Consider the following 26878-nt stretch of genomic DNA (forward strand, 5'->3'; position numbering starts at 1 on the left):
AAAATCTGTCGGTACTTCTGTTTTATCGCGATTTTAATAATTCTATCAAAGGGAATGTTGGTTGTCATGTATGTCACACACTGTATAGCCTATTGTATACTCACTAAAACTGTTAAAAACTACTGTAGTTACAAAAGGGAACATTTTTAGATTATTAAATAATTAATAGCAGAAAATAATTAAATGCAAGCATAAACATTCACCCTTAATCTGGCACCTTTTTTGCATACTCTCTTCTCTCTTCATTAGAGTCCTCCATCTGAGTGCAACTAAAATATGAAAAATGTACCACTTACTGCATGCAGATCATGAACTGCACTAAATGCATTTCCCCCTCAAAAAATGTCATTTGTGACTTGCAGTACAGAGACGATCCCCTTTGGAGTAAACGCGTGTGCACATCTTTCTATGCGTGACAGATAAAAAAGAAAGCGCGTGGGCGTGGACACGCCACGGACTCTTCAACATTCAAACGAGGCAGAAGTGGAGGCAGAACAGCATCTCGTTTTGTTCGACCGTGGCAGCAGCACCCTGTCAAATAGTGTTACTTGATCAGAACACAAGAATAAAGCAGCGTACTCTGCTCCTGCAATATTACCTCTGATCAGTGTTATGGCAAGAGGAGAAGGAGCTGAGCAGTTCTCATCCGGTTTGTTACCTACAGCTAAAACCTTGACTCAAGATGGAATCAAAATTGCTAAGGTAGGTTACCTGGTTAGGAATTAAATCATTGATATATATATATATATATATATATATGTGTGTGTGTGTGTGTGTGTATATATATATATATTGGCTCCACATAGGTACTCTGAGAGCAAATGGTGGGATTAATTGATAAGGCGCCGCGGGAGTTTCGATTGATGCTGAATGATGATTACAGCTGCACGTGTCATTAGCGCGCGGCCGTTTTCATTTTATGCGGAAGAGCTTACTTGCTACGGGCAAATGACATTAATGTCTTATTTGTAAATATAGAAATATAGGCTAATCCGATGGTCTATATTTGGGGATATTCATATTTGTTTCATATACACACTAGCTATACTGAGGCGTGTCTGTGACCACCGAGAAGAAAAGCCGGATTTAAAGGGGACGTGTTCATTTAAATGTTCATTTAGACTTGAACGAATAGTTAACCCAGAAAAATACAGTCGGTGCTGATTACAGGTCAAAGAAGACTATGTGAAAGAAGACGACTTTCATATATGTAACCCTGGACCACAAAACCAGTCATAAGGGTCCATTTTTTTGAAATTGAGATTTATACATAAATTAAAGCTGAATAAATAAGCTTTCCGTTGATGTATGGCTTGTTAGGATTGGACAATATTTGACCGAGATACAACTATTTGAATATCTGGAATCTGAGGGTGCAAAAAAATCAAAATATTAAGAAAATCGCCCTTAAAGTTGTCAAAATGTTGTCCTTAGCAATGCATATCCACTCACAAAAATACATTTTTTATATATTTATGGTAGGAAATTTACAAAATATCTTCATGGAATTTTGAACCCATACAATGTATTGTTGGCTATTGCTACAAATATACCCATTCTACTTATGACAGGTTTTGTGGTCCAGGGTCACATATGCTATTACATGATGGCATACAAAGTCATATCATGTCTGGCACTGCATCAATTCACTTTCTCTGTATACATTTTACAGTTTTTAAGTTTACTTTAAGTTTTTGAAGTCTTAAAGTTATTGTAAAGCACAAGGCAAACTGCATAGTAAAATATTGTTAATGCAGCAATTTCCCAACAGACCTTTGTTTCAAGATAATGTGCAGGTTCTCAGCATGTAGAGACTGCAGATTTAATGTGTCTGAAGTTTAAAATCTCATCTATGACTGGTCAGCATTAACTGACAAAGCACAGACCACAACCATTTGAGAAGAACTAACCTCAGAGTCATCATTGTCTGACGACTAATGCTAATGCAGTCATTGATGTGTTCTGCGCTAGCCAGTAAGATACAATAGTCAATGAGTGCACCTAGTTCAAGCATTAGTTGTTGACCCCCCTCAGCATGCTGAGTCAATTAAGGCCAAGCAATAGCAAGGATTTTGTTTATGAAATTGTATAGAAAAGAGGGAACAACGAGCACAGTTTTAACTATAATTCTCACAATGTGAGACGGTTACAGCCTTGTCCATTTAGAGGAAGTAGCAAAGTTTGGCTGCTAGTTTTAAATGTGCTGATGATTTATAAGCATATTAAAGCCCTTAACTAAACTTAACTATTAGGCAAATGTGCAAGCAGTCAGATTGGTGACATTATAGTGTTAAAGGATTAGTTCACCTTAAAATGAAAATTACCCTAAGCTTTACCCTCAAGCCATCCTAGGTGTATATGATTTTCTTCTTTCTAATGAACACAATCTGAGTTATATTAAAGGGGGGGGGGGTATCACACACAGTTTCTGTAGTAGTGCATCCTTCATATCTCCAAAAAGTCTTTAGTTTTATCATATTTATAAAAGATATATATGCTGTACCGAGTCTTTCCGAAAAAAGGCGAGCACCTGGAGGCGTGTCGTGTGAGCGGAGCTAAAGAGTGACGAGCACGCACAACTTTTGTGTAGTGATCGTCTGCAAGCTATCAATGGTCAGCTAAACAGATGTATTTAAACACACACAATACACCATCGCATTATCCCTGGATAACTTTTGAATCACTATAATGAATATAGCATATGGTAAATGATGAATAATGAATTTATGAATTTACTACGTTCGTATTGTTTACATTATATGCACTTAGGCACCTATTGCCAACAAAACAGACAAACCATAAGCGCCGATCCTGAGGGCTCGAGCAGCCACGGAAAAACACGAGATATTCTCCATTCATTTTAACTAATAAAAAAGTGATTGCAACTATCAGTTTCTATGGTTGTTTTAATAACAAATATCGAGAGCGCATCAATGTAATACGTGAGCACAAAACTCTCAGCTCCACTTAACGCTGGGTTCTTTGGGAAGCAAGGTTATCTTTCCCTCACAACCAAAAACACACTTCTTTGGTGACATTGTTGATTCGTGAAATCCTGTGACCTGTGCAGCGCTGCCGACAACTTCCGTAAAGCCGAACGCGCGTTGATGGGTGTGCTCTTGCTCTTTCGCTCTGGTCGACGTGTGCGCACGCACTCTTCCGGAAGAAGTGCCCGTACAAGGAATTCCGACCTTTCTGATGTCACACAGGCACATACTCGAAAAAAAAAAAGACTGCAAAGTTTATGAGGATTTGGAAGAGTATTTTTGGCACAGAAATACTCCGTCATACGTCCAACTCGTGTTTTGAAACTCTGGCCATGTTTAGCATGAGAATTCCACTCTTTAACAGTGTAAATATGTCAGAAAACATGAAATAGCATTATACACCCCCTTTAAATAATATCCTGATGCATCTAAGTTTTATAATGGAAGTGAATGGGTCCAACGAGTATGAAGCTCAAAAAAGTGCATCTGTCCAAAGCAAAACGTACTCTACACGCAAGATATTTTACTTTATAACTTGTTAAATATGGATATTTTTCTCATACAAATGCATCCTTTATTAATCCCCCGGAGCTGTGTGAAGTGCGTTTATGATGGAGTGATGCACTTTCTTGAGCTTCATACTCACTGGTCCCATTCACTGCCATTATAAAGCTTGGATTCGTCAGGATATTTATTAATATAACTCAGATTGTGTTCATCTGAAAGTCATATACACCTATGATGGCTTGAGGGGTGAGTAAATCTTGGGGTGATTTTTATTTTAAAGTGAACTAGTCCTTTAATTTGAAGAGTTAAAAGTACAGTTTATCTGTAAAGTCCCTGCAGATCCAGAGCAGAATGAACTTGAGGATCTTATTACTGCTGGACTGAAATGTTAAAATCCCTCCAGCAGTTCTGAATGGTCTTTGATGCTAAGCACTGGGATTTTTTTGGAAAAAAAGACCTTCAGATGGAACGTCATGAAAACACAAACAGAATCCAAACTAAATCAGTTCTTCCAGTTAGGACTTTATCGCGTCCTCTTGCGGTGAAAAGTTCACTGGTCTCTCATGGATCTTGTTTTACTTGGTAAAAACACTGTCTTTGTCCATTCTTTCATAATATCCCTTTTTGTCCCCCTTTCAGCTCTCACCACAGCAGGAGAGGAAAAGACCTCTGACTGTGTGGAGTAAGGTGTGTTTTGCAATCGGAGGGGCTCCGTATCAGATCACTGGCACCGCCCTGGGCTTCTTTCTGCAAATCTTCTTGCTTGATGTGGCACTGGTGAGTATACATATGGGAACGTAGAGGATCTATACTGCAAGACTTCAACACCTTCTGATTATAAAAATAAACTGGCTCAGTTATCGTTTTTCTTACTAAATCATATCACTACATATGACTAGATAGAATGGTGAGAAAATCATCTCTCCTTGCAATCATCAAAAAAAGCAAGTGAAGTGACTCAGAGCCCCAGGTCAAGGGCAGAAAGAGACAGAACGCTGTTGTCTTACTGTGTGACTTTAACAATCTTTGGCTCCAGTTCTCTTATTCAAAACTCCTGCTGCATCATTGTTGTGACGTTTCCATAGCGATAGTCAGTCAGAGCTCCTCATCCAAGTCAGCCAAGCAAATGAAGGATTAATATAGTGTGATATAGTTGAAAAACTATCAATTTAATCAAGTCAGTTTTATTTGTAAGCAGCTTTACAAAAAAAAATCATTGTTAATATCCTCATGCCTTATAGTTGCATCTGATTTAGCAGAATGAGGCTGAGTTGGAAACATCTTGAAAAAAAAATTTTCTTTCTCCACAAATTTTGTATGTATGTATGCAAATTGTATAATATCAAAGGTACATATTTCTAGTAATTGTACTGTTAATTATCATATTGTATTTTCCGAAAGTTTTGGAATATTTTTCCTCTCGCCAAATTTGTCACTACCGAAACACAATAATAAATAATTTAATAAGAAGGCTTATTTTGACCTATTAAGATTTTGTTAACATCTACCTTGTAAATATATTTTTTTGTTATTTAAAAAAAAAAAAAAAGTTTTCACGGATAAATCAATAATTATCATTTTAACAATATTTCAAGTGTAATTTGTGAGATTTATTGTATTTTGAATCCAAACTTTCTTTGTAAAAGGCATAAAGTTTATCATACTGATTTCAAAGTTAAGGATTCATTTGAATATACATTGAACCAAACACTATAATAACATCTTAGTTGATAATTCAATATACTTTATTTTTGACAAAACATCCCGTTTCGGTAGTGACTGCACATTTTCGGTAGTGACAGTAATGTGTTGGTAGCCACCACATCACATTACAGAATATAATAAAACATATTAAAATATTAATGATTTGCATAGCTGTACTAAAATTTTATTTATTTCCCACAAATAAATGATTATGTGTTCCTTTTTGTCACTACCAAAACAATGATGACATGTTAGGGGCGCCGCTAGCAGTTTTGGGCCCCATTCCGTATCAAACATACAGTCCAACCTAGCTATCCAAAATCTTTGTCTACAATTTAATAATACTGACCTGTTACTTTTGCTATTGCTTTTGACTACTAGGTATCAGTATTTAATCAGAGACCTACCATGGCTGTAGCTTATGGAAGCTTATGTGTAGCAATATTCAATTTGAAATGTAATATGCAAAATGACAATGCATTATGTAAAATGGCAGTGCATTTCTGTATTTAAATTTCCATATCATATGCAATGTTTGGAGCAAAATGATAATTCAAATGTAACAATATAATTTACATTTGCTATTTCCTACACTACTTTTAACATATAATTTAAACATATATTTTAATGCTTTATAAGTTGCAAAATTAAAATTAAAATGTATTACAGAAATTATTATATATGTTTAACATGTTCAAGCAAAAATTGTAGCAAAATGATCATTTAAATGTTATTTTTCTTAATTGCATTTACACTCACAGTTAAGATGCTTGCGATTGCATTTTCATTGAATGTCCCACAATGAACGTAGCAAAATTCAATTCAATGCATTCTGAGCCGATCACATCCCCGCCCCGTGGGACACATTTTTTTACATAAAGTTTCATGATTTAAAAATAAAATATAAATTAAATATTTAAAAAAAAAAAAAAAAAAAAAAAAAGGAAAAAATTCCAAAAATTATTTCAGTATCATTTTTACAAGTTGAAATTTAGGGGTTAGGGTTCGGGACAGCCACCTCCCAATTTTATATACCGCTCTGTCCATTCCTGTGGCATTTTCAAACAATTGTTTGTTTTTCATTCATCACACTGGAATCAGTATTTGAGACTTTTAGAGAGCAATGCTGCATGTAAATCCTACAGTAACTAATGACCGAGTCTGTCTTTCTAGTTGGATCCCCTCAATGCTTCTGTGATCCTGTTTGTGGGTCGGGCCTGGGATGCTGTGACTGATCCGACAGTTGGGTTTTTAGTAAGCAGAACCCCATGGACACGACACGGACGCATGATGCCCTGGTATGTGGCTTTTAAAAATGCACACAATGAAATTATCCTGTAATGCAGGCTGAATGTGAAATGTCCATGATACTATTTTCTAAATTCATGAGGAAATGAAATCTACTGAGCTGAAACTCTGGGAATGGCTGGGTTTTCACAGAGAGAAAGAGACATATTTAAGACAGAGAAATGAGCAGTAGCCATGGTGATGGAGCCGAGTCCATCTGCTACAGGAGGTTACTAGAGTGTAGAAGAGCGCCACGTGGTGTAATTTCTCTGGAGTTTTGCTGACTGCTCATGCATGCACTCAGATTTGTCATGAAAAATATAAACCAAAATGGAAATAAAAAGGTTTATAGGGTTGTTTATGTTCAATCCCTGTCAGTAATCCAAAACAAAAGGCACAACACGCATCCTCACACTCCATTAGTGAAAACTTACTGGTTCCCTTTATTTACGTTCATTATGAAACACTATCCAGCCTAACAGTGCTGAGAAAATTAAACTATATTTAATAAAATAAATTGATTGATTCAGACTTTTAAAGTGTGTTGTCACACCAATATTTAGGGTATGCAATATGAATACAGGCATACAAAATGAAATATGATTAGGGAGTACAATGCAAATCTGTTTATGAGGCATGTGTGTGTGGGAAAACGGATGTTGAGGGCAAAAAAGCCTTTCGCTTTCTCATTGGCTCAGCAGACCACACCACCAAACTGACCAATCAGGTTCCATGCAGGATGTCTGAGAGAGGCAGTTTTTTTAAAGCGGCAGTTTGCTGCTGTGTCACACTGTGTTTTGAGTTTCAGTTTTGAGTTTACTGTACACATGATGATCAGACCACCAGTGCTTACTCAACCACAATAAGAAAATTTATTTAAAATATACATAAATAGAAAATAAAAGTTAATGTATAAATATTTGTATAAATATACATTTATAAAGAAATTATAAATATTTGGCAGTCAGAAGTGGAAATCTGGATGTGAATGACAGAAGGATTATTAATATGAAAAACTGCATGTTTTTTTATAGGATGTGATTTGTGTATTTTGATTAAATTCTGATAATAATTACAAAAATACATTATTTTATTCAAATAGATTGGACATTTATTTTGACCATGTCGTTCTTTTAACAAAGAGATTAAATTAGTCTGCCAAATCACTCAGCTCAGAAACTAAAAATCAATACTTTGTCAATGTATTGATGCAATATCATGACAAACGTGTATCTTGATGCTAAAGTGCTGTTTTCCCGCTCTGCTAATCGTCAGATGCCTGTAGGGTGTGCACTTCTTAAAATTCTGATTGCATGAAGATATGCAGTGCTGTTTTATGTGAGGGAAGTCTAGCGAAATAGGGGACATGGCCTGGATTGGACATCTCTGGGGTGGCCAACCCCAGTAATGGACTAGGAGGATTTTACAGCTTCCTGTAGGACACTAACAATGAAGAACAGAGCAGCTGCAATAACAGACTATTATGCATCTGTAGGACTGAATCAGACATTAACAAGTTCCCCTCTGTGTCTCTTGCTGATGGCTGGTTTGTTCTGTTCAGTTAGCAATAAAACATATTTTGTGCTTTACAGCACAGTAATGGGTCATATGGACAGTCAGTCAAAAATAATACTATCTGTCCTGAACCTCACGTTCACAAAATTGGCTTAATTTTCAGATTGACATCACTGAAAGTAATGATACATTTACATTTATTAATTTAGTAGACAGTTTTATCTAGTGATGCACTAAAATTAGCCTTTTTTTTTTTTTTTTAATCAGAAATTAAATTTAAAGTTTATTTAGCCGAAAACCAAAACCGAAAATATGAAATACCGAAAAATTCTGTATGCTGTTCAGGTTTTTGTTTTCTCAGGTGATAAATTAAGCCATTTGTAGTCTATGAGCCACCTCTCTTTGGGCTCATTTACACCTACATTAACATGTGACCTGAATCAGAATTAACGTGCGGCCAGTGTGTCCTGGTAAAGAGGAAGTCAAGGACGCATTGTGATCGGATCTCCATGTAATGTAAATGCAATCTAGCCATTGTATCTGCATTCACAGGTCGACATCACAACGTCACAGAAATCGCTGCACTTTTTTTACAAGGCAATCGAGGGCAGAGTAGAACACGTATGCGAGTCTGACTTTCTACTGACTACACCACTGAAGACATTTAAATTGTGTGTCGTTTTCTAATCCTGAGTGGACCAACCAGACATCGGTGGGGGAAGATAGTGTAAATAGCGTTTGCCAACAAGTGTGCTATTTGCATTGTGTAAATACACTCTGAAAATTTTGTTTCTTCCCCTCGCTTGGGCCTCAAGTGCGCATGGGCCCGTGCCCATAATGGCCATTGGATAATCCGGCCTTGGGTACGGTTCAGTTCAGTACAGTATTTGTGTACATTAACAGGATGCAATAATAATATGGAGTGTAAATGATTATTTTTATTAAAATTATTAAATTGATGCCGCCTTACACCGTGTCTACACCAGCCGTGATGTTTGTCAGCCACTTGTCCACACTGGATGTGACAAATCGACCATTGCAAAGTTCTTGGACTGTCAGAAAGAGAACGGGGAATCCATTTACTGTCGGGGATTTGACGTGTCACGTCGCGCTGCATATAGACAAAATCACTGATTATAATGGGTTCTATTGTCTTTAATTGTGACGCAACATTCGCGTCCACTGTAGACATGGTGTTATTGGGAGAATAAAAGCCCTCCCTGCACCTACCCCTTACCATGCCCAATTTTTATTATTATTAAACATTCATTAGGCACTTTATTTCCACTTTTTGAACATTTTCTTCAAAATGCCTTTCCTATGTGATATGTGATGGGAAAAGGAAGAAGAACGAGCTCGGCAAAAAGCAGATTCAAACCCGCATCTATCACGTCCAAAGCCAGGTGTGCGAGTCTGATACCACTGAAAACATTTAAATTGTGTGTTGTTTTCTAATCTTGAGTGGCCCAACCAGACATTGGTGGGAGAAGATAGTGTAAATAGCGTTTGCCAACAAACGTGCTATTTGCACTTAGTGTAAATACACTCCGAAAAAAAAAATTATTCTCGCTTGGGCCCCTGGGCCCATGCCCATAATGCCCATTGGATAATCTGGTCCTGGGTACGGTTCGGTTCAGTACAGTACAGTACGAGTTGGGATGGTAAACTCTGATCCGGCTTGCGTTTCCACCGCCAACAGTACCCGTACTTGATAGGCGTGGTGAATGCCAGGAAGTAGCTATCAACGTCATTCTCGCGTGAAGAAGAAAGTGACAATAAACAATAATGGAGGACATACAGCAGCTTTTTTGAGTGAAGGCTGCAAGGAAAAACAGCCAAAAAATACACACAGTGTTGCAGTGGTGTTGTGTTGCCATTCACCTTGTTGCATGTGCAAGTGACGATTCTCTGTCAACTAATCAACGTTGTGCAGTGAGTGTAGCTCCACCCTTTTGGTACCGGTATTATTGGCACTACTGTGCTAGGTACCCCAATGGAAGGGTCCCAAAAAAGTGGTACGGTTTGGAATTAGGGTACCATTCACAACAAAAATTGCGTACCGTACTGTACTGTACTGAACTGAACCGTAACGATCCATTTCACTTCACTTTCACTTAGTGAATAAAGAAGAGATGTTTTTCTCTCCCTCTGTACACTGCTGTCATTGTCAATCTGAACTTTCGATTTCAGAGTGTCCCTTAGTGGTCACTGTTTTCTTTGAAGCCTCATTGATGGGATTAGTGCCCAGAGCTTTGGAATGAGGTGGTGTGATTAGAAATGCTTTTCACACCCCGCCAAACTTCTGCTGGGTCTGTTTAACATCCAGTGAAACCCTGGGCAGCAGACGCCTTTGTTCGGAGCAACAGGGGAAAAATCAGTGATCCTCACAGAGATGAGGTTCACATTCATTACCTCACTTAACCTCATACAGATGAATTAATGCACATGTCGTACACACCCTTGTGACCGTAGTCAACATCAAACGAGCAGAGATGCTGTGTTGGATTTTTGCATTATTTTTACTGATCGGTTCTACTGTAAACATCTGCAACAGGCCTCAGTTAGTACAATTAGATGATGATGATGATGATGATGATGATGATGATGATGGCCTTCTCTCTCTGCAGGATTCTGGTGTCTACCATTCCGGCTGTGTCGTTTTATTTCCTGATATGGGTGGTTCCACCTATAGAGCAGGGAAAGATGATGTGGTATCTGCTCTTCTACTGTCTCTTCCAGACTCTCCAGACAGTTAGTACATTTAGTACATTAGTACACACATTTGTAGTTCTTCAGGAATTAAATGTAACATTTACATACTGTGATGCTATATATTTACATACTTGCATGACAACTACTTGTCAATCATTTTGACACAATTTGCCTTTCTCATAGTAATAAAAAAACTTTTGATCTTAATGTTTATGTGGTCACACTTTAGATTAGGGTCCAATTCTCACTATTAACTAACTATTGACTATGACTTTTACCTCAATAAACCCCTAATTACTGCTTATTAATAGTTAGTAAGGTAGTTAAGTTTAGGTATTGGGTAGGATTAAGGAATGTAGAATATGGTCATGCAGAATAAGGCATTATTTTTGTGCTTTATAAGTTCTAATAAACAGCCAATATCCTAGTAATATGCATGCTAAAAAGCAACTAGTTAATAGTGAAAATTGGACTCTAAAATGTTGAGTAGGACTGTTTAATGAAGGAAAAGCTGATTAAAGCCCTACATACATGGGATCTTATGGTTTAAATCATGTACTCACACTTCCATTATTTTATCATTTTAATGACTTTGTTAGTAAAGTATAGTAAAAAATCAGAAGGTGTGTCCAAAATTTTGACTGGTAGTGCATAATAATTGCATTGTTACATTCTGTTGTGAGCCAGCAATGAGTAACTGTGTGTTTGTGTGTGTTTAGTGCTTTCATGTGCCGTACTCCGCACTGACCATGTTCATCAGCACTGAGCAGAGGGAACGAGATTCAGCCACAGCGTACCGTAAGAGCATTCACACCCTTTAATGCCTTCATGTTGCATTCAGCTACATAATAAACACAAAAAAACACATTACAACTGTAAAATACACTACCACTTGGGATTGGTAAGATTTTGTAATGTTTTTGAAAGAAGTCTCTTATGCTCATCAAAGCTGCTTTTTTTTTTTTTTTTTTTTTAATTCACAGTATTATTGAGAAATATTATCATGATTTAATTTTTTTTTTTTTTTCTTATTTCAGTATATTTTATATATTGAAATATTAGCATTATTTCATTACTTCAGTCTTGTGTAATGTCTAGTTTTGGGTTTTGTCATGTTCTGATTGGTTGTTTTTGGTCATGTGGTTTTCAGTTCTGTTCTGTCATTGGTTCCCTTGCTCCTTGTGTCACTTCCCCATTGGTTGTCTTAGTCATGTGTTCTCTTAGTTCTTGTATTTAAAGCCATTGTCTTCCCCATGTTACTTGGTCGTGTATTGTTAATCTAACCCTACTGTTGCTCATAGTCAAGTCTGCTCATAGTCAAGTCTGCTCATGTTCATGTTGGTTGCTTTCTTTGGTTTGTTCACTTTGGATAATTCAATAAACTGCACTTGGGTTCATCAAGCTCGCCTTCAGTTTGGACTGGATCGTTACAGATTACACGACCCACAATATGGACCCAGCAGTTTCTTAGCTCTTGAATGTTCGTCAAGAGGGAAGAGCTATTGAGGACTATGTCAGGGATTTTCTATGTTTCATGAATCATGCACCCTGGGACGAGATTCAACTAAAAAGGTATTTTCTTTTTGGTTTGGACCATGATCTTGCTGAACTCATGCCCTCGGTAGAACACCCTTGTACACTGTCAGTATATTGACTTTATTTTGTTTCTATGTGGATCCAGTTTCACGGTGAGTGTGGCTGAGGCATATGCCAAACCTGAGCCTCTTCATGTCATGTCTGCCACGTCAGAACCTGTTCACGCCATGCCTGCCATGCTTGGGCCTGTTCACGCCATGCCTGCCACACCAAGTCCTGTTCACTCCAAGCAAGCCAGGTCAGTGCCTGTTCATGTGATGTCTTCCACGCCACAGACTGTTCACGTCATGCCAGCCCAGTCACAGACTGTTCATGTCACGTCTGTCCGGCCACAGACTGCTCACGCCAAGGCCTGTTCACGCCACTCCAGAGTCTCGCCCCAAGATGGCCGCCTCTCCAGAGTCTCGCCCCAAGATGGCCGCCACTCCAGAGTCTCGCCCCAAGATGGCCGCCACTCCAGAGTCTCGCCCCAAGATGGCCGCCACTCCAGAGTCTCGCCCCAAGATGGCCGCCACTCCAGAGTCTCGCCCCAAGAGGGCCGCCACTCCAGAGTCTCGCCCCAAGAGGGCCGCCACTCCAGAGTCTCGCCCCAAGATGGCCGCCACTCCAGAGTCTCCAGAGAATGCAGCACTGACCATTATGGCCACAGCCATTTTATGTGTATGGGCGGCACACACATCGACTCCAGCCCCTGACCAGCGTCCAGAGGGGACTCCAGCCCCTGACCAGCATCTCGAGATGGCTGCCACGCCTGTCCTGTTCTGTCATTGGTTCCCTTGTTCCTTGTGTCACTTCCCCATTGGTTGTCTTAGTCATGTGTTCTCTTAGTTCTTGTATTTAAAGCCATTGTCTTCCCCATGTTACTTGGTCGTGTATTGTTAATGTAACCCTACTGTTGCTCATAGTCAAGTCTGCTCATGTTCAAGTTGGTTGCTTTCTTTGGTTTGTTCACTTTGGATAATTCAATAAACTGCACTTGGGTTCATCAAGCTCGCCTTCAGTTTGGACTGGATCATTACATCTTGAGTGTCACTTGACCCTTCAGAAACCATTTTAATATGCTTAATTGGTGCTAAAAAAACCTTTATTATTATTATTATTATTATTTTCTTTCTTTCTTTTTCTTTTTTTTAAATAATAATTCTTGCTGACCCCAAACTTTTGAATGGTGTGTGTATGATGTGTGACACCTGTTTATTCCCAGCATACACAATCTGACTGCTTCAGTGACATGTATTCTGTTTTCTCTCTCTCAGGCATGACTATAGAGGTGTTTGGTACAGTAATCGGCACTGCCGTCCAGGGGCAGATTGTGGGCATGGCCGTCACCCCCTGCACATTTCCAAACAATAGCTCCAATCACTCTGTGCAGGGCAATAACTCTCAAATACTTAATGAGGTGAGGGGGTGTGGTATAAAGCAGAGAATGTTTTCAAATCTCATTAACATTCTGCGTGTGCATAATCATATCTTTCTCTCTTTTACAGAGGCGTGCATATATGATTGCATCTGGAGTCATAAGTGTGATCTATGTTCTGTGTGCTGTTGTGCTGTTTTTTGGAGTAAGAGAGCAGAACAGTGAGTTTGCATACACATTCACATTATTCACACTGAGTCAGTACAAAATACTCCAGCCTTTTCGAACCTCAGAAACTGACTTTTGAAAACACTGCAGAGCCCGTTTTAGTTTGAAAACACCGGGGTTGCGTTTCAGTGTAAGCGAACCAAAACGGAGACTTTTGAAAACGATGGCGTGGCTGCCCACGTTTGCTCTGCGTATCCTTGACGACCGTGTAAACAATAACATGGAAGACTGAACTGCAATCTTTGCTGGTGTAATGATGGGTTGACAGAATGTGGATCCATTTGCAGCTATTTTATTAAAAGGACTTACAGAGCAGACAGGGCAAAGGCAGAGGCATAAACAGGGAAAGGCAATGGTCGAGGCAGGCGGCAGACAAACAGAATCAGGGTACAGGCAAGGATCAGGGCAGGCAGCAAACAATCACAGTCCAGGAAACAGGCAAAGATCAAGGCAGGCAGCAAAGGGTCACAGGGAATAAACAGTCCAATCGATAACAGGTAACAGTCCACAGGAAAACGCTCAGAAATAATCACCAAGGCAAATCAAGACTTCGCGATATATGTATATGTGTGTGTATATATGTGTGTGTGTGTGTGTGTGTGTCTCTTAAATAGTGTGAGTGTGATGCAGTGCAGGTGTGTGTGCAATCAGTCCCAGGAATGAGGGCCCATGGGAAACGTAGTCCGAATGAGAACCCCCCGTGAGCGGCTCCAGATGCGAGGAATCCCGCGAGGGTCTACCACGTGGTCGAGGGGCCGGTCTCTCCGGGTGCGTCCGATGAAATTCCTCTGAGTGAGGGGTCCAGGATATCATCCGCATTGACCCAGGATCGCTCCTCCGGGCCGTACCCCTCCCAATTGACTAAGTACTGTAGTCTCCTACCCCGGCGCCTGGAATCGAGCAGCTCTCGTACTTGATAGGCTTCCTCGCCTTCAATTATCAAGGGTGGGGGGGGGGAGCGGACCTTGGCTTCCTCTGGCTCCCCTCTTGGGCCCCCGGAGGGTTTCAACAGCAAAACAGGCAGGCAAATCTAAACGAAATGATACTGGAGTTATTTGTTTGATAATTTGAAAGGGCCCTACAAACCTGGGACTGAGTTTTCTGCATGGAAGTCTTAGCCGGAGGTCTCTGGTGGACAGCCAAACCCATTGACCCACGGCGTACTGGGGATTGGGACGTAGTGACGATTGGCCTGCATCTCCTGCCTACTTACGGCGCGTTGTAAGTGATGGTGAGCTTGGTCCTAGGTTTCCTCGCTTCTTTGCATCCATTCAGTGACAGACGGTAGATTGGAGGGTTCCCCAGACCAAGGAAATAATGGAAGTTGGAAGCCCAGGACACATTGAAAGGGCGTGACACCAGTGGCAGGTTTTTGTAGGGAGTTTTGGGCGTACTCCGCCCAGAGCAGATAACGACTCCAGTCAGTCTGGTTGCGTTGGCAGTAGGTGCGTAGAAATCTTGTTAATTCTTGGTTCATGCGCTCTGTTTGGCCATTGGATTCTGGATGGTACCCTGAAGTGAGGCTGACGTTGATATTGAGGTTCTTGAAGAAGGATGACCAGACTCGAGATGTGAACTGTGGGCCTCTGTCTGACACAATGTTCCCGGGTAGTCCATAGAAACGGAACACATAATTGCATAGAAGCTCGGCTGTTTCGAATGCTGTGGGTAGCTTGGCCAGTGGTATAAGTCTGCGTGCTTTTGAGAAACGGTCGATGACTGTGAGAATGGTGGTGTGGCCCTGGGATTCTGGGAGATCAGTGACGAAATCAATGGCAATATGAGACCAAGGACGTTGGGGAATGGGTAACGGTTGTAACAATCCGGCTGGTGCTTGATGTGATGCTTTGGTGGTTTGACAGAGTGAACAGTTGGTGATGAAGCGGGTGGTGTCGGATAGCATGGAGTCCCACCAGAACCGGTTTTGTAGCAGGTGGAAGGTGGCTGTGACACCCGGGTGACCTGAGCTTGGGAAGTCGTGCACGTGATGAAGTAGTCTGTCTCGAAACTGTGCTGGAACGTAGGTGCGGTCCGGTGGGCATGTTGAAGGAGGAGTGGTCTGTTCTGTCTCTACATTTTCTGTCCATTCCACCTCCTCGTGCTGTCGTGATAGTGCGTCCGCCTTGGTGTTTTTAGAGCCTGGTCTGTAAGTTACCGAGAACTGGAAGCGTGTGAAGAATAGGGCCCATCTAGCTTGCCGTGGGTTTAGACGTTTGGCGGAACGCAGGTATTCCAGGTTCTTATGGTCAGTGAGAATGGTGAACGGATGTTTAGCTCCCTCCAGCCAGTGCCGCCACTCCTCCAGAGCTGCCTTCATCGCTAGTAATTCCCGATTGCCCACATCGTAATTACGTTCTGCCGCCGACAATTTCCTTGAATAGAAGGCACAGGGGTACATTTTCTCTGGGTTACCTTGGCGCTGGGAAAGAACGGCCCCTATGCCCGTGCTGGAGGCGTCCACCTCTACAATGAAAGGGAGTTCGGGGTCTGGATGATGGAGGATGGGTGCCGTGGTGAAGCGCTCTTTTAGCTCTTGGAAAGCCTGTACTGCCTCAGAGGACCAGATGAGACGTGAGGACTGCCGCTTAGTCATAGACATTAATGGGGCTGCAACGCCACTGAAGTTCCGGATGAACCGCCTGAAGTTGGCAAACCCCAAGAACCGTTGTAATTCTTTCAATGTGCGGGGTTGTGGCCATTCCAGTACCGCCCTCACCTTACTGTCATCCATGGCCACGCCCTCACGGCTGATAACGTAACCCAGAAAGGAGGTGGAGGTTTGGTGGAACTCACATTTCTCGGCTTTTGCATATAGTTTATGTTGGATCAGTCTCTGCAGCACCGCCCGTACGTGCTGAACATGTTCCTTGAAAGAGTTGGAGTAGATGAGGATGTCATCTATGTAGACTATAACCCAGCAATTGAGCATGTCACGGAAGACGTTGTTAATGAAAGACTGGAAGACAGAGGGACTGTTGGCCAGCCCGAACGGCATGACGAGGGTCTTGTAGTGACCAGTGGTTGTGGAAAAGGCTGTCTTCCATTCGTCTCCTCCTCTGATGCGGATTAGATTGTACGCACAGCGAAGGTCCAACTTGGTAAAGTATGCGGCCTGCCTGAGTTGTTTGAGGGCTGGAGGAACTAGAGGCAAGGGGTACCGGAACTTGACGGTGATGTCATTTAGTCCACGGTAATCGATACAGGGTCTTAATCCGCCATCCTTTTTCTTGACAAAGAAGAATCCTAAGGCTGACGTGATGTGGACGGGCGGATAAATCCTTTAGCTAGTTCCTCCTCGATGTAGGCTTTCATTGCTGCAGACTCGGGTTGTGACAGGGGAAAGATCCTGCCCTTGGGAGGTGTGGTTCCAGGCAGCAGGTCGATGGCACAGCCCCCGGGACGATGAGGAGGTAGCTCGGAGGATTTGTTCTTACTGAAGGCCACAGCCAGATTGGCATATTCATCGGGTATGTCAAGTTTTTCAGTGTCAGAATCGTGGAGTGCAGCAGCTTGAACTGGCAGGGGAGTGATTTGTTTCAAGCAACTTTCATGGCAGTTAGCGTCCCATTGCACAATCTGGCCTTCTTTCCAGGAAACGTGAGGGTTATGGGTTCTGAGCCACGGTAGACCAAGGATCACAGGGTTGTTGGGTGAGTGGATAACATAGAAGCGGATCAGGCCCCTACTTGCAAGGCGAGTTCATCGGTGATATGGACCACTCTGCCTCCGCCGATGGGCTTCCCATCTAGCGCCTCCACTGTCAATAGGGAATTACAGTCTGTTAGAGAGATGTTATGATCTTTGATGAATGTATCTGACATGAAATTCCCAGCGGCTCCAGAATCCAGCAGGGCGTGAGTGGATAGACGGTGGCCATTAACGGTAATCTGAATGGGGAATTTTGAAGCAGTTGGAGGAATAGTTAGTGATGTGGAGAGCTTTGGGATTGGAAGACTGAGGCCGTACGGGGCAGTTAATCTTGACATGGCCAGCCTGGCCGCAATAGAGACACAGGTGTAGTTGTCGTCTCCTTTCTCTCTCTTCGGGAAGTAGTGGGGTGTAGCCGAGTTGCATGGGTTCCAGAGCGGGACTGGCTGAGGCGGATAGCCGAACGGGTCGTCGGGTACGTAGCAGATTGTCAATGTGAATGGCCAGTTCAATGAAAGCATTGAGCGAGCTTCCCTCATCCCGGCACGCGAGTTCAGCTTGTAGTTCCAGCGTTAGACCCCTTTGGAACAGCAGTTTTAACGTGTCCTCAACGGCAGGGGAGCGGCAAGAGTGCGAAAGTTCAGCGCATACTCAGCTTGGCTGAGAGACAGCCGCCTGTAACAATTTTAATTGTAAAACATTGTTCAAATATTGTTGCTGTCATCACTTGAATGAATGAGTGTCACATCCAGCTTGTTTACTTCGAACCGGAAGACACTCCCACTTTTGATGCAAGGCCTCATGGGGCGTAGGAAACTTGTGGACGAAGATCTTTTCTGAAACGCTGTGGAAACGCCAGTGCAGACGAGAATCGTTTTCATTTTTAAAACGCCAATTTAAAATGAAAACGGACTAGTGTAAATGGGGCCTTAGATATTATTAACAAATCTAACAATTCTTCTGTTGTTTATATAGTAGTAACTAACTACTATTAGGCTTTTTGTCAAACTTTGACCTAAAATATTTACTTTAAAGTCCCTCCTGAAATTTCAAGTTAATACTTAAATAATTTAGCAACACATTTCATGGTCATGGGTTTTTTTGTCTGAAATTTTAATCATTTTATTAAATGTTTTATTTTGTTTCTATTTAAAAATTATTTGCTTTCATTTTACATTTTTATGATTAAATTATTAGCTCTTCATCAATTGATCACAAACCCCCTGTAGTTCCCTCATAAACCCCTAGGGGTTCGCAAACCCCAGTTTAGGAAACTCTACTCTAAACTATAGGCTGTTTATGGTCATCAGAAAACCATTTTTATCAACATCTAATGTGTATTTTGATGCATTTAATGATTTTTCCTCCATCTTTTTCAGTTCAGGGTGGTTTAAAAGCACAGAAGCATGTGTCATTTCGGACCGGTCTGCGGCTGGTAATAGGTCACGAGCCGTATGTTAAACTGGTGCTGGCCTTCCTCTTCACTTCTCTGGCCTTCATGGTAATAAAAGCACTTTAGAGATGCACTGAAAACATGTTGATGAATGAAATTCTGAATTGTACTCATTTTAATTCCTGATTTATGATGAGAGATATCTCAGATTCCACATTGTTTACAAAAAGCGAAAATGTTTTATTTTAACTGACAATTTCTCAGGCCATGAATGTCTGCGATATGTATAAGTGAAAGCAGTTTCTGGAACTGACCACATCACACCTCTTTTACAGAGATGGGCTATGTGTGTTAAAACAAAGAGAGCCACACAGAGAGAGAGAGGCTGCCATGCAAGAGATTAGGTTTAGAATCACAGTCAGCATTAGGACAGGTCTGCGGTCAAAAGTGAAGTTCAGAATTGGTTTGAGATTGAAGTTGGGCTTGAAATGAAGACACTGTATGGACAACAATCATCAATCATTTGATGGAATCTCATTTCGTCTGTCTGTTTTCTTTCTCAGCTGCTGGAGGGAAATTTTGCTTTGTTCATCAAGTACACGCTGGGATTCAGAGAGGATTTTCAGAACATCTTACTGGTCATCATGGTGAGAGTGTTTTCAACCGACCACTTGAATAAGTGTTTTTGTACGCTTCTAAATTGTGTGGTTTCGTGTTATAACAGCACTCTCGGGTTTGGATGAGGTTAGCAGTATCCATAGTGATGAAAGACAGATTTTTAGTTAAGATGCAGCATGACTTTGAGGCGACAGATGAAAAGACTGTTTTTAACTTCAACAGTGTGTGCAGATGCACACTATTATTTTACTCTTGCATAATATGGTAATCAGGTTTTGTAAATAAATGTTTGTGCGATTTGTCTTCTCAGCTGTCTGCCACTGTTACGATTCCCATGTGGCAGTGGTTCCTATGCCGGTTTGGGAAAAAGACTGCTGTATACATCGGCATCACAGTGGGTATCTGATTCTAGTGTTACGTTAGTGAGAGATGTGTGTGATGGCAGTGATGATGACTCGTGTGTGTGTGTGTGTTTTTTAGTGGGCAGTGCCCTTCATGATCCTGGTGGTGTGTGTAGAAAGTAATCTCATCGTGTCCTACATCGTATCCATCGCAGCTGGTGCCAGTGTGGCAGCGGCCTTTCTCCTGCCCTGGTGAGTGTTTGTCTGTGGTGCACATAACAGAAACATTAAGTATCAGAACAGAACTGAATATTTTTAAGAATCTTTAATCCATAGTAATGAAGAGGAGAGAGATACAGGTAGGTTTGGCATTTGTTAACTGAAGTTGTTCTGTAGTCAAAGAGAAAGAAGACAGAGGTGTATTTCAGGATGTTTATTAGTTGGAATTAAAAGGAAGCATCTATAACAAAAGTCCTTTAGAAATATGACTTCTCTAAAAACAAATCATTGAATAATATTTACATTTATACATTTGGCAGACACTTGCTAGTTGTTATACATGGGAATCAAAAACAGGGATAGTTCACCCAAAAATGAAAATTATCCCATGATTTATTCACCCTTAAGCCATTCTAGGTGTATATGACTTTCTTCTTTCAGACGAACACAATCTGAGTTATTTTAAAAAATATTCTTGTTCTTCCAAGCTTTATAATGACAGTGAATGGCACTCTTGATTTTGAAGCCTAAAAAAGTGCATCCATCCACCATACAAGTAATCCATACGACTCCAGGGGTTAATAAAGGCCTTCTGAAGCGAAGTGATGCGTTTTTGTAAGAAACATATCCATATGTAAAAATATAAACTATAATAACTGGCTTCTGGCAACGGCCATATGTGAGTCTAGGGCCACGTTTACACAGCAGCAGAATACGGTTGTCAGTCCTGTATTTGAGTCCTTAATACGGTTATGTTGACACACAGTACGGTTATTTACGGGAGTGACAACCGCATTCTATAACCGAACTCACACCCGTAAATTTTCAGGACTCACAACCGCATTCTCTGAATTTTCGCGCTGTGTGAACGGAACAGGACTGGACAACTCGTTGTGTGTCACGTCATACAGTGCAAGAGAGCCGGTGTTTTGTGTGTGGTTTCGATTTCGGTAACTTACTGTGACAGAAATATAAGCTGTGCGTCATCTTAAGGTGTTATCCAGTAACTGTTCTCCGGCTCCCCTCAGTTTTGTGTTTCTTTTCCTAATTCAAATGCCGTGTTATGCGCGAGACGTCACAAAGGACGTGACACGCGAGTGCAACGGTTAAACACTCCGGCTAGCGAGTGTTTACATGCTGCTGTTGGTTAATGAAGTTTTGATGGATAAACTCGCGGTTCAATTGGTCTCTTGTCATGTCAAAAGTGATGAGACTTTTCAGTTTTATGGACGTCGCCATCTTTAATATTACATTGGTCACTGTCGCTACGGTTACTAGTAGGAGAATACGGGCTTGACTCTCGCTGCACCTTTATACAGACAGTGTTCCAGACGCTACTGTAAGTTGCTGTGTGAACGTGCCATAGTTCTGGTCGAAGAGTGACCTCTGACCTGACACATGACGTACTGACGAATGCGGAAGCGCAGAGGATAGAGCAAAACAAATTACCGGTCATGAATTAGAAGTCTAAAATGAGAATTTTTAAAGAGAAACGTCAGAGGATTTCGATATAAGAGAAGAGGAGCTTGAGTTTGTTGCACGGCCCTGTTTGTTTGAACCACGAGAGGCGTCTACTCTTACCTAAGCTTACACTACTCCTACATCCTGCGCCATGCGTCGGGTCAGAGGTCACTCCTCCGCCATAACTCAATTTGCGTATGGCCATTACCGGAAGCCGATTATTATAAAGTAGTCAACATTTGAAGTGGATCAAAAAAGTTCATCAGAGTTGTCCTAAGATGAGAATGGGTCCATCATGGGATAATTTTCATTTTTGCGTGAACTGTCCCTTTAAGCAGTGCAACTATTTTCATGTGCTCCTCTCAGTCACAAGAGTAAATTATATACATTCCCTGAATAAATAGTCATATGAAGTTTTCGATAGTTTCCTAGATTAATGAGTTAATATAATTTAACACATCTGATCCCATATAGACCAATATTTCAGACATAAAGGTGCTTCTGTTTCAGGTCCATGCTTCCAGATGTGGTAGATGATTTTAAAGTCCAGAATCCTACCTCTCAAGGCCATGAGGCTATTTTCTACTCCTTCTATGTTTTCTTCACCAAATTTGCCTCTGGAGTGTCGCTTGGAGTATCAACACTATCATTAAGGTAGCTCTTCTTCTTTGCGTCTGTATTAAAAAGCTCTTTCATGGGTTTGTGACAACAGATCATGATCTGGGTTTACATTCTGGCCTTCATATTTCATTTTCCATCTCTTTAGCTTTGCAGGTTATGTGACGGGAGTTTGTGTTCAGTCTGATTCAGTGAATCTGACGTTGAAGATGTTGGTGTCGGCTGCTCCTGTGTTACTTATAGCTCTGGGGCTCCTCATCTTCAAAACGTATCCCATCGATGAAGAACGCAGACAGTACAACAACAAACAGCTGCAGATGCTCCTGCGGTAGGGCATAGACTTATGATTATATATGGTTTTTTTTATACTGAGATCTTATAAACCCTTGGGTCAAAAAAAGGGTCAAATCTTACCGTTGAAAATGAAAGTACTGTATTGTTTCCCACATGCAGGAGTGAAGAACAAGAGGCTGAGATGGAGGCCTTGAAGCCTGATATCACAGCATGAAATACCAGCTTGACTGTTCCTGCTCTGGCCTGCAGAGGGCGCCAAAATACATCTTAACCACTGCAATGAGGAAATCAATCAACTGAACTTTAGAGACAGAACTTTCCTCACTCCGCTGGTTAACCGGACCAGTGAAGGATGGAGGCGAACCCTTATATATCTGCACTACTGTCATGACAGCTACATATTTGTACAAACATAACTACAAGGCATTATTTGCTGCTTTCAGTAACAGTCTTAGCTCTCTCTGGTCAACAAAGGGAGACTTGTAAGATAAATATGAGGTTCAAATCTACCATCTACTAATACATTGTTTTGTTGCAACTCTTTTTTTTCCTCATTTGAAATGGATTCATATTTTGGTTTTTGAATGTATAAGAAATGTTAAGTTGCAGGTGTTCGAGGACATTTCCTCAATGTGGTGAAGAATTGTTGGTTTGTTTTTGCACTGAGGGTAAAACATTATTAATAGAACAAAAAAATGTTTTTCCATTTCTTTAAAGAAGACCTGAAATCATTGTGCTTGTGTGGGGCAGTTTGTTAGCCTGAGGAAGATGACACTTTATTGTCTGTGTCAATTTTTTATGGTTCTGTATTTATTTATAGTGCCTTATATTGAGAAAGAAAATGAAGAGATCAAATGAGATTATAGTATTTAACACAAGTAAAATTAATTCTACAACAATCACAGCAATGCAGCTGTGCCAAAGAGTCAGTAACTAAAGGAAGTTTAGATGAAAAGTTTTAATGTTCATTGGTGCAGTTTTCTTCCAACATGAAATGTCAGTGTTTCTGTACATGTTTGTGTTTTTTCTGTGGTAAATAAGTGATTGTGCACATAATGAAGCAGTCTGTTTCACAGACTAAATAGTGACTGTGAATTTAAAAATGGTACTTTAAGGTTTTCTTCCACGCTCTGAGATCATGAGTGATCTGGGCGATGGGTCATGTGTTAAATAGCTGTCTGTGATGTTATAAACCTCCAGTTTACTTCTCTGTAAATGCTGAGATTAAATGCAAAAAAATGTCTGTAGGGAGTTTTATAAGGAGATTACTTTTTTGTCAAAACCACCAACACCACCAGAACATTGCACAACTACAAAATGTACAATATGTGTATATATTATTTTATGGCCTTTATAAACATACTGACATTGGTGTGTATTCATATTGTGCTTATTAGGGTTTCGTAGTGCTGAAACCCTATTGTAATTGTAAGGATTTTTATTATTTTTCTTATGCTTTAAAACTGATCGGGCAGCCCAAACCGTAAGGCCGAGAGACTTGAAACTTTGTCAGATGGTAGTAGTCTTGCTCGCTACTCAGATACCTGGACTCGTCCAAATCGGCCAATAGGTGGCGCTACAGCGATCAAAAACGCAAAAACGCTCATAACTCCTAGACCGTTTGTCCTAAATTTAGATTCACGGTCACTAAGTGGCGCCAAAACATTCGAAATGGGCGGAGGCACTTTTACTAAAATGGCTATAACTCATTAACAAAATGAGATATTTTCACCAAACTTGGTACTCATGAATAGGGGCTCAATCTTTGTTTACGATAAAAAAAAAATGCGTCGATTGGACACTAGGTGGCGCTAACTTGAAAAAAACAAGAAAACAGCTGTAACTATGCAACTGTTAGTCCGATCAACTTGAAATTTGGCGTGCAGTGTCTTGGTTCAAGGGGGCATGATAGTCTATGAGGACATTGGCGTATCTCAAAAAACATGGCCGCCATCGATCAATGAAGTTTGAGCACCTATTAGATAAGGTTAACGGAGGCCGATCAGAAACGAAACTCTGTGGGCATGTTCAACTCATGGGCCTAGAGGTCTGTAAGAGTTCGAAGAAATCGGCCACTAGTTGGCGCTAACGAGTTTTACGCCTCAGTAATCATGTGGTGTTTCACAGATCCACACAATATGCATATCATTTGATAGATCTCCACATTCTGAACAACTTTGCCTCAAGAACTAATGCTGTCAATTAAATCATTCATTAATTATTCGCGAATATGTGAAAAACCTACTTTTGCAAACTAGTCCTAGGTTTTTCGCCCGATTGGAAAAAAAACAGTGCAGGACAATTCTCTGGACTCTCTAGATCAATAATTATCAAAAAAAAGTTGAACTTTACCCTTTGGGTTGCTATAACAGGATCATTTAGAAAATGGGCGTGGCAAAATGTACTCAAAAGCCAATAAATCCTAAACAAAAACTCAGAACTCAGAAGATTATATACTCATCATGTAGTGTTCTGATCAGCTGATCTCATCTGGACCGTCATATATTATCAATTTCACACCTTTCTACAGCATGAGATCCAACAGTGTTTTAATAAGAAAATCTGGACTATATATCCAGAGGGAAAAAAAATTGACTAACAGCTAGCGTAACTCTGTGGTTGAATGTGATTTGAAAAAATCCGTCCCTACCCACTTTGGTAGTGCGTCACCCCTATGAAATCCACCCCAGGTCAGAGCAGGGACAACAGCGTCAGACCCGCTCCAACCACTAACCCTACCCTTCACTTTAAAGGATTAGTTCACTTTCAAATGAAAATTACCAAAAAGCTTTACTCACTCTCAAGCCATGTATGACTTTCTTCTTTCTGACAAACACAATCGTAAAAATGGTAATAAATATCCTGACACATCCGAGCTTTATAACGGCAGTATGCGTTACTAAACGAGTATGAGCTGAAGAAAGTGTTTCCATCTTCATCCATCCAATATAAACATACTCCACACAGCTCCGGGGGGTTAATAAAGGCCTTCTGAAGTGAAGTGATGCGTTTGTGTAAAAAAAAATAAAAAAAATATCCAAGTTATTAAACAAGTTATTAAATAAAATATCTAACTTCCGCCAGACCGACTTCCGTATTCAAATTCTGGAAAAAACGGAACTGGTGTCGCGTCAATTCCATAAGTTGAATAGGGAAGGCGTAGAACGTACAGCGTAAGCTTTCTGACGAATACGGAAGGCGGTCTGGCGGAAGCCAGATATATTACTTCATAACTTGTTAAATATGGATTTTTTTTTTTTTTTTTTACACAAATGCATCGCTTTGCTTCAGAAAACATTTATTAACCCTCCGGAGCCGTGTGGAATATGTTTATGATGTATGGATGTAGATGAAGACACTTTCTTCAGCTCATACTCGTTTGGTAACGCATACTGTTATTATAAAGCTCGGATGCCACAGGATATTTTTTAATATTTCTCTGATTGTGTTCGTCAGAAAGAAGAAATTCATATACACCTAAGATGGATTGAAGGTGAGTAAAGCATGGGGTAATTTTCATTTGAAAGTGAACTAATCCTTTAACTATGCAAACAAATGAGAAATGTAAATACCACCTAACCACTAAATCTATATGCTCCACACCAACACCGGTTTGAGACTGCAGGTTTGGCGCTGTTGTCCGCAGACTGCGGTTACACATGGTTCTGCAGTTGTGGTTTCTTCAGCCTTGTGGCGCCCTCTAGTGATCAATGCTGCACAGTGCGAGCGGAAATCAATTACAACTCACTCTTTATAGACCAATCACATCTAATCACCAACTGAAGGCCTTTTTTGATTGTTTAGTTTCCACCTGTAGGACAAACGATACGTAAATCATAAGCAAAACTTAATTATAGATACACAGACAATTGATATGAAAGTGAATAGCATTACTCGCCTAGTTCTAGGTTCGATTCTTGTCATTTTCTTCAAACCAACATTGCTAAATAGTGCTTTATCTTTATCAGATGAGAGAGTCGATCGCCCACAAACAGCACGCGGGAAACATCTTGGGAAACTTCTAGTGCGCGATTCGTTCACAAACACGCCAGACTTGACGCGCCAGAGATCGGTGCCTGTCCTGCGGATTCGTGGCCAAGCACCTGCGAGGATCCCACCTGGCCAAGATTACCTGCCCGAATTCAACCGCCTCCCGGATGTGTCGGTGACTTGCTCGAGCAAAGGTTTCGTGTTAAGGGTGAAGAAGAGTTTCTACGGTTTCTCGGCCGTCGCAGAGGAGCTGACGCTCGGAGAAACCTGCAAAAGTAACGGGGTCCTTGAGCCGCATGAAGACTTGCTCTTCACATACGCGCTCACGGACTGTCAGGGTCAACAACAGGTGACTGTCACTTTAAAGTAATCTAGGTGTGTTATCCGTCAACATTGCCAAATA

At 40.8% G+C, this 26878-nt stretch overlaps 2 protein-coding genes across 4 annotated transcripts in view; both read left to right on the forward strand.

Annotated features, from left to right (window-relative positions):
- The first annotated feature begins 436 nt into the window (after positions 1–436).
- mfsd2aa (MFSD2 lysolipid transporter A, lysophospholipid a) lies at positions 437–23856 on the forward strand. Its single transcript, XM_051916281.1, has 14 exons — positions 437–702; positions 4134–4271; positions 6372–6496; positions 10628–10751; positions 11432–11510; positions 13565–13707; positions 13796–13886; positions 18921–19042; positions 19498–19581; positions 19863–19946; positions 20033–20145; positions 22084–22227; positions 22340–22519; positions 22645–23856. Exons 1-14 carry the CDS (start codon positions 613–615, stop codon positions 22697–22699), a joined length of 1572 nt encoding a protein of 523 aa, XP_051772241.1. The 5' UTR covers positions 437–612; the 3' UTR covers positions 22700–23856.
- A 134-nt stretch (positions 23857–23990) lies between these two features.
- si:ch211-67f13.7 (uncharacterized protein LOC565426 homolog) overlaps positions 23991–26878 on the forward strand; it is a 69151-nt gene continuing 66263 nt past the window's right edge. For 2 of the 3 annotated variants that reach the window (XM_051916279.1, XM_051916278.1), the window contains exon 1: positions 23991–26824. In XM_051916279.1, the coding sequence (XP_051772239.1) occupies positions 26360–26824 (465 nt within the window). In that variant the 5' untranslated portion in view covers positions 23991–26359. The remainder of the gene's footprint in view (positions 26825–26878) is intronic. The other variant, XM_051916280.1, reaches the window with a different exon arrangement.

This window comes from Ctenopharyngodon idella, chromosome 13 (assembly GCF_019924925.1).
Source record: "Ctenopharyngodon idella isolate HZGC_01 chromosome 13, HZGC01, whole genome shotgun sequence".
Classification (NCBI taxonomy): domain Eukaryota; kingdom Metazoa; phylum Chordata; class Actinopteri; order Cypriniformes; family Xenocyprididae; genus Ctenopharyngodon; species Ctenopharyngodon idella.

Coding starts and splice junctions, on each gene's coding strand:
- mfsd2aa (XM_051916281.1), top strand. CDS start 613: ATGGCAAGAGGAGAAGGAGCTGAGCAGTTCTCATCCGGTTTGTTACCT. Junction 4,272..6,371: donor TCTTGCTTGATGTGGCACTG/GTGAGTATACAT, acceptor CTGTCTTTCTAG/TTGGATCCCCTCAATGCTTC. Junction 19,947..20,032: donor CTGTATACATCGGCATCACA/GTGGGTATCTGA, acceptor TGTGTTTTTTAG/TGGGCAGTGCCCTTCATGAT.